General features: G+C 52.0%; 6 protein-coding genes across 6 annotated transcripts; 4 read left to right on the top strand and 2 right to left on the bottom strand.

Moving 5' to 3' along the window:
• Positions 1 to 384: 384 nt before the first annotated feature.
• On the top strand, positions 385 to 2,028 carry HO173_006152 (uncharacterized protein; the record flags this gene model as incomplete). The annotated part of the gene is made up of 6 exons (XM_037308063.1): positions 385 to 545; positions 597 to 720; positions 773 to 842; positions 896 to 1,282; positions 1,333 to 1,941; positions 2,003 to 2,028. The coding sequence occupies 6 exons, from the start codon at positions 385 to 387 to the stop codon at positions 2,026 to 2,028; spliced, it is 1,377 nt and encodes a 458-aa protein (XP_037164837.1).
• Positions 2,029 to 2,808: 780 nt separating this feature from the next.
• On the bottom strand, positions 2,809 to 4,318 carry HO173_006153 (uncharacterized protein; the record flags this gene model as incomplete). The annotated part of the gene is made up of 4 exons (XM_037308064.1): positions 2,809 to 3,305; positions 3,358 to 3,848; positions 3,896 to 3,960; positions 4,019 to 4,318. The coding sequence occupies 4 exons, from the start codon at positions 4,316 to 4,318 to the stop codon at positions 2,809 to 2,811; spliced, it is 1,353 nt and encodes a 450-aa protein (XP_037164838.1).
• Positions 4,319 to 5,459: 1,141 nt separating this feature from the next.
• HO173_006154 (uncharacterized protein) lies at positions 5,460 to 7,295 on the top strand (the record flags this gene model as incomplete). Its single annotated transcript, XM_037308065.1, has 1 exon — positions 5,460 to 7,295. One exon carries the CDS (start codon positions 5,460 to 5,462, stop codon positions 7,293 to 7,295), a length of 1,836 nt encoding a protein of 611 aa, XP_037164839.1.
• Positions 7,296 to 8,315: 1,020 nt separating this feature from the next.
• HO173_006155 (uncharacterized protein) lies at positions 8,316 to 8,669 on the top strand (the record flags this gene model as incomplete). The annotated part of the gene is made up of 1 exon (XM_037308066.1): positions 8,316 to 8,669. One exon carries the CDS (start codon positions 8,316 to 8,318, stop codon positions 8,667 to 8,669), a length of 354 nt encoding a protein of 117 aa, XP_037164840.1.
• A 1,484-nt stretch (positions 8,670 to 10,153) lies between these two features.
• On the top strand, positions 10,154 to 11,981 carry HO173_006156 (uncharacterized protein; the record flags this gene model as incomplete). The annotated part of the gene is made up of 5 exons (XM_037308067.1): positions 10,154 to 10,439; positions 10,512 to 10,661; positions 10,733 to 11,121; positions 11,205 to 11,459; positions 11,841 to 11,981. The coding sequence occupies 5 exons, from the start codon at positions 10,154 to 10,156 to the stop codon at positions 11,979 to 11,981; spliced, it is 1,221 nt and encodes a 406-aa protein (XP_037164841.1).
• A 585-nt stretch (positions 11,982 to 12,566) lies between these two features.
• Positions 12,567 to 13,625, bottom strand: HO173_006157 (uncharacterized protein; the record flags this gene model as incomplete). Its single annotated transcript, XM_037308068.1, has 2 exons — positions 12,567 to 13,317; positions 13,393 to 13,625. The coding sequence occupies 2 exons, from the start codon at positions 13,623 to 13,625 to the stop codon at positions 12,567 to 12,569; spliced, it is 984 nt and encodes a 327-aa protein (XP_037164842.1).
• Positions 13,626 to 13,690: the final 65 nt, after the last annotated feature.

Here is a 13,690-nt window from a genome sequence, read left to right on the forward strand (position 1 = left end):
TCCATGAAATTGCTGAGACTGGGGCAAATAGAAATGCTGATTGCTTGAGGGCCTCTCGGATAACAATTTCCTAGCCCGACGCTGCCGATCTACTCTAGCCCCACGTTCCTGCCAAGACCCTGAATTTGTCCATCTTTCAACCTTCACCTTCTGTCCGTTGATTCGATGTGCTCCAGTATTTGCACGATAAGTGAACATCTCTATAATATCTTCTGACGCAAGCACTTACCCGATTCCCCTGAAGTCGACCGCTTTCCGTCTCGCCGAGTGCTTCCTTGCGACCTTTTGCTATTTCTTATTCCGAGCACCCATTGACTCGAGCCTCAACATTGCGCTGTGTGAGACTCGGCAACGTCGCTGTCCTTTCTCTCATCGCACGCTATCATGTCCTTCTTCCCCGGCCAGGGGCAGCAACATGGCTATCCACCACCGCAACAATACCCGCCTCAAGGCTATGGAGCTCCCCCTCCTCAAGGCTACGGGCCCCCTCCTCCACAAGGCTACGGACCACCACCACAGGGATATCCTCCGCAAAATGGATATCCGTGTGCTATACCTACCTCTCCCTTCACGGGCTCTTGCTAATCTCGAGGTAGGCCGCAAGGTTATTCAGGGTACCCACCTCCTCAGGGAGGACCTTCACCACAACCAGGCTATGGAGGGTATGGCCCGCCACCACCGCAGCAGCCACCAAGACCGTACAGTGGAGGATATCAGCCGGTATGCGGGGTCTTTACGAGAATGGCATGAGTTGGGCTGATAGTGATACAAGACACCACCACCAGCAGGCTCGGGCTACGGGCCGCCTGTACCTGGAGGACCACAATACGGAGGACGACCTGGTGAGTCCAATACAAGACTTACTTAATTAATGTGCGGTTTTCTAATTCCCAAGGTCTACCCACCACACATACAAACGCATACACCCAAGGCAACCCTAACGCCCCACCTCCACCGCCTCAAAGCCAGCAGAGCTTTGGTGCAGGCGCACCTCCACAATACAGCTTCCAATACTCGAACTGCACAGGGAGACGCAAGGCGCTACTGATAGGGATTAATTATTTCGGACAGAGAGGGCAACTGAGAGGGTGCATCAATGACGTCAAAAATATGTCTACATATCTCAATGGCAACTTTGGCTACGCGCGGGAAGATATGGTCATCTTGACAGACGATCAACAAAATCCTATGAGTCAGCCTACCAAACAAAACATCCTGCGTGCCATGCACTGGCTGGTGAAGGACGCAAAACCTAACGACTCGTTATTCTTCCATTACTCAGGTCAGTGCCTGCTTCACACACGCATAGTCCCAAATACTGACAGTCGGCAGGCCACGGTGGACAGACGCCTGATCTTGACGGCGACGAAGACGACGGCTACGACGAAGTAATCTACCCTGTCGACTTCAGAGTAGCCGGCCATATCGTCGACGATGAAATGCACCGCATCATGGTGCAGACCCTCATGCCAGGTGTGCGCCTGACGGCGATTTTCGACTCCTGCCACTCTGGCTCCGCACTCGATCTTCCATACATCTACTCTACCCAAGGTGTTCTCAAGGAACCCAACCTCGCCAAGGAGGCTGGTCAGGGTCTACTTTCTATCGTGTCTCAATACGCTCGTGGAGATATAGGTGGGATCGCTTCGACAGCCATGGGCTTCTTCAAGAAAGCCACAACGGGCGATGAGGTGTACGAGAGGAACAAGGTTACAAAGACATCGCCCGCGGACGTCATCATGTGGTCGGGCAGCAAGGACGACCAGACATCTCAAGACGCACAGATCGCCGGTCAAGCCACAGGCGCCATGTCATGGGCATTTATATCTGCATTGAAGAAGAACCCGCAACAGAGCTATGTTTCGTTGTTGAACAGCATCCGAGACGAGCTCGAAAGCAAATACACTCAAAAGCCGCAACTGAGCTGCAGCCATCCTTTGAGTAAGCAAAGCCCTGCGATCGCATTCTGATTCGCCACGAGGTCAATGTTGACGTTGCGTAGACACTAATCTTCTCTACGTCATGTGAAGGGCCGGGGTGAAGGAGCGCGGGATTGAAGTATGCAGGCCATAGTCATTATATAGTCTGAAGGAAATGATTCAATACCTGGCATAGATAGTTAGTCGATAATGAATACCTCAGCTAGTGGCGTGGCGAGGGCCTTAATATATGCCCAGGCAGAGGGCACCAGTGTTCTGAATTGCTTCCTACCATACTCAGCTCAACTGATTTGCATGGCGAGCTGTCAGTAAAGGCGGAGTGCGGTCTAAAATCTTCTTTTTTTTCCTTTCTTTCCTTTCCTTTCCTTTTCCTTTTTCTTCCTCTCTCTTTCTTCTTTCCTTTCTTTCTTTTTCTTTTCTTTCCTTTCTTTTCTTTTTTCTTCCTGGTAGATAATTGGATTCCACCCGTTGACACTAAACCATCCACGATCCAATCGGGATCCAGGAAAAGTTAACCGGGCGGTACTGTACTCACTTGCCGGGTCCCAAAGGCAGGTAGGTAAAGTAGCAGTGCCGCGTTAGCCATTCAATGGTGGGATCCGAAAGCTCCTCCGATTGCTGTTGGGAGACTTGTTAGAGGAGAGGGAGGGAGAGAGTGAGTGGACAAGGCTTGATCAATTCGAGTCCATACAGGGAAACATTGGCATTTTTAGAGAGCCAGTGCGGCTACTTTCTAGGGTGCTAGGGCAGACCTTTCGGACAGAGGCATGATAATAGATTGATTATACGCTACTGAATCATGCAATCGCAGCGGCTATCCCAGAATGTCTTCACGACGCCATTATCCAATGCGAACCCATCACTCTTTTTAAGAACTCTTCCAAGTAATAGTCAACCCTTGCGCCAAGGTCGCTGTGGAGACAGTCGCCTGGACGCTTCCCGACGGGACACTGCTTGCATAGAAGGCCGGGTTCTCAGCATAGGCCAGCTCACCGGCAGAGCTCGTAAAGACAGTGGCTGTTGAAACCGAGGAGGCGCAAACAAGATCGGCGTTTTGGATCGCGCACAGGCCTTTGCTAGAAGTCAGGGTGAAGCCGCTGCCAGAGGCCGTCGCGGTGAAAGCAGCGCATGTGCCGCCGATGTACCATGTCCCTGCGCTGATGATGCAGCCGTTTGCTTGTCCGCCAGAGGTGACTTGGAGGGTTCCCTTGCCGGAGAAAGGAGTTCCGGGTGCGGATGTAGGGCTGGTGCCGGGAGCAGTGGTGGTAGAGGTGGTGATTGTGGGTGAGGTAGTGGATGAGGTGCTGGAGCCGGCTTTGGGGAGGTATTTGACGCCTGTTGCTGGACAGTCTGATGTCGCGCCGTCTAAGCCCGACGTTAGTAGAGTCAACGGCGGTAAAGAGATGAGGGTCCTTACCTGGATCAGTAGGAATGAAAGTCCCCGTCTGCACGCTTCCTTGGACATCATAAAAATACCATATTTCGTCCAGCTCATCCGTATTCTCGCACTGGATGACAGCAGTCACACCTCTTGGTGATTGCAACGCCGCCAGTATATCCGCCGAGGTATACGTCGTTGTCGAGCTCGGCACAATGCCCGCGTTCGACAACCATGTGTAGGACGGCAATGTCTTGAACAAAGTCACCACCTTGTTGAAGAAGTCCACAACCTCCTCCTGTGGCGTATAATCCGTGTAGCAATCTGGCTCCAATGTACTGATACATGTGCCGTGTTTTCCCCATTCATGCTCCCAGAAAGCCTCGTTTGTGCCCGTGTCACTGACCCAGTAGGTATCCATGTACGAGAGAAGGGACGTCTGGCCGGCGGCGGTTAGGATGCTGGTGATGTTGGTGTAGGCACGCGACGCATCGCAATTGGAGTCGAAGGTTCCGTCGCAGTGGTCCGGCCTATCGAAGGTTAGCATGAGAACATGGGAGAGGACTGTTGGACCTACCAGAGGCCGTGAATGGTCCAGGAATCGACTGGTCCAGTCGAAGGGTCAGCGTCCCAAAACTGAGTCTGCGGGGAAGGAGTCAGTCAAAGTTTGCGCATGTAGATGCTGCGCGTATTGATGTACCTGCAGCAGCTGCCCGCCAGGAGCATTGAAGCAGCATGTGTTCGCTATAGCAGAGGTGTTTTGGCAGCTAATCTGTGGATTAGAGCATGTCTCAGGCGAGCCCCCAGAGACGGTGTTGCTTGAGGCAAGGAGGGCGAATTGCGAATATGTCAGGGCAGCTTTGGAAAGCGCCCTTACAGAAGGCATGAAGGAAGACATGATGTTTGATAAAGACAAGGAGTCAAGCTGAGGGAGCGAAAGATAGGACGGCGACGAAAGGTTCTTAAGGGCTCCATCTCGGAGCAGGCCTTGCACAGCCATGACGAATGTTTGTATGCCGGCCTGCAGCTACCTACTAGGATGGTGTATGGGTAATAGGAGACGATGTCTGCTATGATGCTGTTGATTGGAGAGTATATTCAGATGGGACGGAAAGGAGACTGAAGACAGAAGGAGAAGGTTGCATAAGAAGAGAAAAGAGTCGTCTGAAGGAGCCCATCAAATCAGATGGTCGAGCTGCTCACAAACTTGTTCAGGCGCAGGAACAGGAGAGAGAAGAGAAGAGAAGAGACCTTCCCAAAGGATCACCTGCTCCTTTGGCAAAGAAAAGAAAGTGGTTTTCATTATGGCTGATTGCTACGGTACCCACGATGCTGCTTGATTGGCCCTTGAGCTTACGAGTAGCGGGTACCTGCCGGTCCTGATCGTCCACTCAATCGCACTCGAGAGACTTGGCGCCGGAACGGGTTCACCTTTCGGGCGCTAGCCGGTTTCGACACCGCGTCGCCCAACTTTCCTCAGGGGCAGCCTTCTCTCTTTGCACCTTCTTGCGTCATCTCTCTCAATATCATCCATCCTTTCTTGTTCCTTCAGCGTTGTTAATACCAATAAACAAGCGCGGTGTCTTTTCTGCTTCCATCTCGAGGTTACGCCCGTAAAAGTCACGGCACCCGGGGCAACGCCTTCCTCGACATTGAAAGTGAGGCTTCCCGGAGACCTGACGCGAGCCTTCCCCATGAGATGAGCAGCCAGAAGGACCTCCACAATGCACATCTGGAACTAGCAGCTAATGGAGATGCGAAACCTGCGCTCTCCGTTGACTACCTCTCAAAACCTCAAGATGATGACTCCTTACGAGGAAGCCAGGCGAGGAGACAGCGGACCCCCGTAGAGGCTCAGCCGTAGCATAATGATATATGACTACTTTCGCATATATTGGTAGCCATGCTCAACTATGAAGTTTTTCATTGTAAGGGCCGCTTCGATTGACTTCTTCCACACTTCGACGTTTCCGGCGATATTACTCCCTTTTCATTATTGTCGTCATTCTTTCATGATTTTTTAACCCTTTTCTTACATAAATGTTTCGAGTCTACACTCCCCATCATGTATCCGAACAGCCTACTCCTTGCAACTTTACCTCTAGCGTCTGCCCATTATTCAGCCTTAACAAAACCCCCCCATGATGTCCCCTTCATGCGGCAATCTAGCAGCCCTGAATCGGCGACTCCAGAATATAAGCCAGCACCCAGTCGACCAGAGCCATCCGATCAAGCTTGAAGATTTCGAGATCAAACCCACCAAACCCAAGTACATATGTGCAGAATGCGCCTGGACGACATCAGCGAACGCTGGTGCTCTCGCCCGTCATTTCACCGTAAAACACACCTCCCGTCTCCAATGTTCTGACTGCGGACGTCTTTGTGAAAATCGAGACGAGTTGGAGAAGCACCGGTTGGAGAAGCACAGACACCTCTGTCTGGGTTGCCAGAGGTTCTTCCCTACCGTGAACGAATGCAAACATCACGAACCATGTGAGATGGAGCACCGCATTGCTCCAGCAACTGGAAATGGTGCTTCATCCCGTACAATAATTGAGCAACCTACAGGTGGGAAAGCTCCAGCCAGCGGACAGAGTATTCTAAACAGGAGAGGCAGTGTACAGTCCGGATCTTGCCCAGACCCGGGATGCCAGCTCACCTTTCTAGACTTTGATACCCTGTACGAGCATTATGTCGGTCTACATCCTCTCTGTATCGTCTACCGTGGCCATTCAAAACCATTTAAATGTCCTTTCTGTTCAAAGAGATACCAGCATGACCGTTTTATCCCAGGACACGTCAGAACTCACAAGTCAAAATCTTTGGACGGGCCGTGGATTGGAGACGCCGAGGATCAGGAAGCCCTGATTCGACAGTCTCAAGCTGCTATGGCAAACAGAGAGTCCGAATTGCGCTTCAAAGCCCAAGACGAAGCTGATCGTACCTCGAGCGACGAGGAAGAGTACTCCGTACCTATAAAAGAGGAAGAGGAATACTCTCTAGTCCTCAAAGATTGTGAGATCTACATCGATGACGGATTAGAACCTTTAAATCAACTTCCGGAGCAGCCAGATCAACTCAAGGAGCCAGAGCATCAGCGCTTCAGCGAGACGACGCCAATCGGAATAGTGCTTCAGGCCTCGCCTGCAGACTTACCTAATTCTCCTCCTGCGAATGAGACAGCGGCTGTCGAAGCCGCAGCCGCAACCTCGACTGTCGGACCCGAAATGTCTGATTCGATGGACCTGGATGACGACTACCCCGAAAGATTTGCCCTCGATGACGACGAAATTCAGTCGGGAACGAGCAATCTAGAATCCAGCATCGTCGATGCCCAAATTGTAGACGGCATCTTCCATCAAAGTCTCTCACGTGAGATAGTACGCGCTCTCCAAATGCAGCACTTTATCAACGTCAGTGAAGTCGTGGACCTATTTACCTACTTCCTCGACCAACCTCAGCGCTTTTACGTCCTGGAACAGCTCGCAAGCATCAATCTCAACCAGCATGACAGCATGATCTTAGAAGCGTTACACGGCACCGTCTTGAAAGCTCTTATCGACGCCTGGGTCGACTTCAAACGTCTCGCTATCCGCTCTGCCCCTCAGCTGATAATACAAGCCAATAATCAGAGGATTGGTTCCGGAAAGTCAGTCACATGGGCTCTTCTTCAGTACTGTCTGAACCTCGAAAACATGATCTATCGAAACAAGGTAAATATCGCGCACCACTTCCTTCGGGATCCGCCTCTTGACGATTTCGCGGTCGGTATGGACGCTCCGTTCCCTCGCCTCGTGGCTGCTCTTGCGGACCGGGTCAGAAACAGGACAGTGCATGACCTAGCAATTGTGTTCACCAACGAGATGATTCTGAGGGAGATGAGCGATTATGTCAAGATATTGCAGCTGGTTTTCAGGCCGCTGTATCCAGTTGCCGCGGGACATGAGAGGCTGTGGAGGGAGCTGCGATTACTTTGAGGGGTTGGTATCATTGTACTAATAGCGTATTATCATTGGCTATGCGTTCAGTCTTTATGCTTGTGACCGTTTCCATTTGATTGAGTAGGATTGCTGCCAGCTTCGTTCCCTTCCTTGGAAGATTTGAGATACAGTCAGCGGGCATGTGACACGTCGACTCACGGTGCCTGGACGCTAAGTCCTAAATGGCTAGCTTTGGTTTCTCAGCAAATTTCGATCTTTCAGTCACCATATATCTGCACTATACATAAATTCCTGCCTGTCTTCGTCTTTATTCTAGATTGTTCTACCTGACTCTCCTGCTCTAATGAGCCTCAGCTTGGCCCGTCCCTTCCTCTTAGCTCGTGCTGATGTTTTTACCCTTTTCTTGACCCCATATCTCTTTCTCCAATTTGCGTCTCAAGCAGAAAACCCATGAGCTATGCATGTCCGAAAGAATTCCGCCGTTCGGATGAAAAAAGCCTCATGCACTTGCCACTAGGCATGACCAACGTAAGAGTTTCAGCAGTATCCGAGCACCTCAGCTCTCTTTTGCAAGGCATCGAGATCCGTAGATCGCGAGTTGACAGTCTACAGGGACTGGCATCGAAGTTCGAAATTCCACCTGTATGAATTGCTGTGCGCCCCCAGGTCGGTTCCGCAGCACTGGCGCTCTTACGCCTGCCTTCGAGGCCATGGCGGATCTGGTCCAGGAACAGCGAAATAAAGCCGCCGACCCAAGCGCAACTAGTACGCTTGAGCTACACCCATGCAAATCCCATAGCTAGGTCTACTGGGCGATACAAGCTGCGTCGAGCCCGACTTTCGCGTCGCGGACAAGATTCCACGGAACCCTACTCTTACATATCGCTTCCAGGCTCGTGGAGATTCTACCCGGAGAAGATGTAAACATCCATTTTAGGATGCACATTGCGGACCTGGACAGCATCAGTCCCCTACGCATCGATGAGAAGCCTAGGGCTTACGAGGCTCTACCCTACACATGGCACAGTCAGGCATTGGCCAAGACTATACTACGTGATGGAAGGTTACTACAGGTGGCGCACAGTCTCTACGAGGCCCTTTATTCTCTGCGCAGATCTACTATCAATAGACTTTGGCTGGATCGACGCAATCTGCATAAATCAAGCCGACCTGCAAGAACAGAACCATCAAGTGGGCCTCATGAGACACACCTACAATCGCGCGGCTCTTGTCATATGGTGGCTTGGGAAAGAGGACGAGTACACTGCCACCGCAATCCAATTCATCGGCGGGATCATCAAGGAGCACGTCTCAGCAGGTGTAAGCTTACATGCCAGTCCGGATGCCATTTGGATTTTGGAGCAAACAGACCATGAACGCCATGAATCTGCCTCACTTCCCCTCTCATGAATGGGAAGCCCTTGCGAGACTGTTCGAACGAGCTTATTTCTGCAGGATCTGGGTCGTGCGAGAGTTGGTAGTTTCGTCAAATGCTGTGGTCAGATGTGGCTCCCTGATCATCAGATGGCAATCTGTCGAATACACCGCTCGATCACTACTAGCTACTGGATGGATAGGAGTCTTGAAGCAAGCCTACGGCTCAAACGCCACCCCAGACTTCGTGCAGACAATCAGCAATTGCAGAGCCAGTTTTGCCAAGCCGAAAGGCGGCCAATGAATCCCTCTGAGTCGGCTTCTGAGCGCTACTCGTCGCCTCAAATCGACTGACCCGCGGGACAAAATTATTGTCGTGGTATGCTTGGCGGATCATCGGACAGGGGGTATGCCTGTTTCGAGGATACTGGACTATGATAGGTCAGTCGCACAGCTCTATCGGGACATTACGGACTATCTCATATGTAGCCAAAAGTTGTCTAACCTTGCTCTCAAGCATTGAAGACGTTTCGCATCGACGCTTTAACGGACTTCCGTCTTGGGTGCCGGATTACAGCGTCTGGCAGCGGCAGTGTCTTAGGGGCATCAATCCGGGTTGGCCATCTGCATTTTCGGGCCGCCGGATACACGCCGTTCTCTGCTAGATGGACCGAAGTCTCACAGCTCCTAGCTGTCGATGGCGTTTGTCACGACAAAATTGATACAGTATCCGAGAAGGCTTTAGAGCACCAAGCCCAAGACATGGACATAGTACTAGAATGGCTACGAGTAGCAGAACCCTTGATACGCAACAGAGCGCTAGGCATTGACGCTTTCTGGCAGACGCTGATCGGCTATCAGGGACGACATTATGTCATGCTTTAAAACAACACGGCATGCATTTTGAGAGCTATATGCTGCCTGGAGATCAAGTGTGTAAGCTCAGTGGTGGTCGTGTCCCTTTCATACTGGGGGCGAAGGATCTGGGTTTCGTTTGGTAGGTGAGTCATACGTGCATGGCTTGATGGAAGGTCAGTCAGTCAATAGCGGAGTCGAGGTACAAGACTTTCTCTTGCGTCGAAGGACGTCATGCATCAAAGCTACCAGATCCATTGACCATGGAGATAGGAGAAAGACATTTGTCATTAAGAAAGGCCGAATGTATGGGGTACTTAGAAATGGAAGGTTCCAGTCACCAATAAGGCGAGAGATCTGAGCAATCTCATATCTCGCTACATACGTCGCTGTTTCAACCGTTGAGCCTTACTTTTGTTAAATTTGCACACCAAGGTTGGGTTTATTCAATAATAATGCGCAGAGCGAGCCAGCTGGGATTTCAGCGCGTAAAGAATAACTTCGCCACAGGCCAAAGCGGAGACACTTTCGTCGCCAATCGCTCTTTCGATATGCGCATGCGTTCCTCACCAGGATCAAGCAAGATCGACTAGGTACGTTAATGAAAACTTCCTCTTTTTCGTCTCCCGAAAATCCACTTGGTACTGATCATCGAAGCCACCATCATGATCTCGTTCACCGCTTTCGTGCTTGCACTTTCAAGCATAATCCTTGTCTCCGCCCTTACATTGAACAGCTCATCACTGATCCTACCAGGCTCTGCCGTAGCCAGTGTTACCAGCTCCAATTACATTCACGAATGCAACGGGATAAGATACGGCTACAGCTTGGACAGCACAAGTTGCACCGAAGCTTTGAACCAAATAGATGCCTCCTCTACCACCGAGCAGACCTACGGTGCGCGGTATAAAGGTTCATTCGACGTAAAGTTGCCCAAAAGATACATCAGCTGTCCGTTTTCCCTATCCTAGAAGCTGCGTGCGAGAAAATGCTCTCCTGGACTGATGCTCTGTTCACTGACAGCGGACGGACGCTGCATCATCGAACCGAACATCATACTCGGTGAACCCTCCGCTCGTGCGAGTCTGCAAGAAGTCGCATCCGCAGCCAGCTACATCATCGACCAATGTGTGACTGCAAGGCCATCCCAGGGCGGGAAAGTGCGCGATATAGGTAAGCAGTTCAGTCTGCAGTCAGAGCAGTAAAACTAGTGCTGTATCCCGTGACTGACATAACTTTCTCAGGTGGCGACAACGACCTAAGCGTCGCCGTTCTAAAGTATGAGCCCAAACAAGTGCAATGTTCTGGCACGGTATCCCCTTCGCTACTGTCATCGTGCCAGAACATCGTCAACACCATGCCCGCAAGCATGGACTTTACGACCTGGGGACCGGAAAATGACCCACTGGCTGTTATGAAGTTGCCTCTGACATATCATTCATGTGAGTTTGTATACCAGGTCCTGTTCCCCAAAAATGATGCATCTGAGACCCAGATTGAACGAATGATGCATTTAGTGGATCAAAGATGCAAATTGAGCATTCGCACTGATGGCCTGACGGATACATTTTCGAGATATCAGTTGTGGACCGTGGCGGTGGCGCTGACTGGCGTGTGTGTGAGGAACGAACAGGTAGGGATGAGAGATGGTTTGGGTAAGTCTTATGTCTAGGAATGAGGCATCACGTAAGACACAGCTAATGCGAGCAATGATAGGGCTGGGCGATCACCTCTCCATGGAAATTGGTCCAGCATGAAATCGCTAAAGTTGGGGGCAACAAGGGAACAGGAAGGTTCCAAAGGGTTCCTGCGTTTCGTGTCCACAACGTGCCATTCCGCAGCTCTTTCTCTTTCCCTTTCTTGATCTGCAAGAGTCTGAGCGAAAATCAGATCGATCGCCTCACCCCTACCCTCAGATATGTCCCTGAAAATCGCCTGAACGCATTGTTGAAATATGCTCCCAGCCTTGTGGTAGGGCTAGCCAACTACTTTTTAGTAGGCTTCACAGCCGTTCTTCTTCTTGATAACAACAACTTCCACACCACATTTCAATACCTATGGAAGAAAGACATATCCCACCTCCCCAACATCTCCATCTTGCATTTCTCAAGCGAACCCCCCCCCCCGCCCCCCCAATCTCTCACAATAAACCCGGGGTCCACCAAAACATCCCCTCGATCCCTAGGAAAGAAAATCTCAATACCTACTACCTCACAAGCCCAACCACCTGGCCGCAACCCTCATCCCAAATCCGATTCTTACGTCTCAAAGTGTAAGAAACGAAAAACCCTTCCTTCCTTCCCTCTTTTCTTGCTTTCTTTCTTCCTCCAATCGTATTTACCTGCAAACCAGATACTACACATCCACACACGGACACAGAGCTTGGAAGATCACATGTTGGCAATGGGTATCACCCCACGCGGAACAAAACCGCAAAACGAGGCCCAGATCTCTAAAAAGGCCGCAACAGGTATCACAGTCATGCGCAAGTAGCCGTCCAGCGTGAGGATTCATCGTCCACATCGCGTCATTCCACTCTCATCCCTGTAGTGTTGGCCCCCTCCAGAAAGCAGTACTCCCGCACTCGAAGAGGTCATCCAGCTCCGACTCCATATTGACGCACATCCCAATCACTCAACCCCGCGCTTTACAACGGACAGCACACCCAAGATCACCTTCATGACTCCTATCTTTCAACTGCGACTTCCACCAGCTCGATCCGCGTTGGGCCTTTTCTTTCAACATATCTCCTCGAGTGGGTCAGCGAAAATACGCTATAGCCCTGGAGGCCAAAAAACGTCGAGAGCAAGCACACGAGGCCGATGCGAGCGCCACCTTCGGCTTTCGGGCTATCTCGGATCAGAAGAAAGGTGAAAGTTGGGTGGGGGAGTGTCGGCTGGTAAGCAAGCGTGTCCGTATCGATACAGCACGTACACATGCAAGCGGTCGGAGTCTTTTGCATGAAGTCGAAAGAAAAAGGGGCTTGTTACCGTTGCGTATCACGATCGTAGGCTGCTGATTACACGAGTTGCACGGTACCGGGATCATCATGAGCCCAAGTTTCTACAACCGACTTGCCTAAAGACCATCATCGTGCCGCCACACCTTCATCCACCTCTGATCCAACGCGGCGCCCTCCTCATAGAACCTCAGATCGCTCGCCAACCTGATCCTGCCCAGCTCGTCCTCGTTCTTGGTCGCCGCGTGGATCATATACGGCTTGTGGAAAACCACATCACCGGCCTCATAATCACCGACCAACCACCTCAGTTTCCCACCCGCCCTCACCCGTCCAAACTCCTCGGCGTCATGCGACAAGAACCCATCTTCCATCATGAGCCTATTGAACGCATCGACACGCTCCCCAGGACTCAGCCCCTCCGCATCCCGCCCGAACTCAGCCTCCATCTCCTCGCCGAGCTCACCGCTGCCTTCGAGGTACATCAAGCCGCCGCCCGTAGGCCTACAGTCCCCGATCGGGACCCACGCGGTGAGGAACTCGGCGTCGCCGGCCCGGAGGAACAGTTTGTCGTAGTGGACGCCGGTGCTGCGGCTGCCGGGGCAGTTGTGCCGCAGCATGGCGCGGTCGACGAGGACTTCCGCGCGCCAGCGCATCAGGTGCCGGACGAAGGCGCGGAGGGCGGGGTGGGTGAGGAAGCGGCGGTAGGCGGGTGTCGCGTGGGCGGTGTCGAGGAGGGCGAGGGTCGCGGGGTCCGGGGCGCCGCCGAGGCCTTGGTGCGCGAGGGGGTCGTTGGCCGGGTCGAAGATGCCGTCGCGGGGGGAGGAGGAGGGGAGGAGGATGCCGGTGGGGGAGAGTTGTTGGAAATAGCTGGGGGGGTTTTTTGATTGTGAGCGGGTGGAAAGGCGGGGCGGAGGGGCGAGCTCGAATGTGGCTCGGACTTACTGTTCCCGCATGTCGAGAACGTCTTCTCGAGGTATGAGATTCTTCACCCAGAGATAGCCGTCGCGTTCGTAGCGTGCGTTCATCTGTTCCCATGGTGTGTCGGTCGTGATGGATTGCATCCAGCCTGTGGACGCTGCTTCGACATGACTTCCTTGGTTTGAGCGAAGGGTTGGGAGCTTTGGGGGGTGAATGATGCTGTCGTGCAATAGGGTTTGTACGTCACATGAGGCCATTTTGTGCCTCCTGATAAGTCAGAGGAGAAGTAGGATGGAATTGGAGTTGCGCTCCAATGCTGTTG

This window comes from Letharia columbiana (genome assembly GCF_014066305.1).
Source record: "Letharia columbiana isolate WasteWater2 chromosome Unknown Sc0000018_s1, whole genome shotgun sequence".
NCBI classification, from domain to species: Eukaryota; Fungi; Ascomycota; class Lecanoromycetes; order Lecanorales; family Parmeliaceae; genus Letharia; species Letharia columbiana.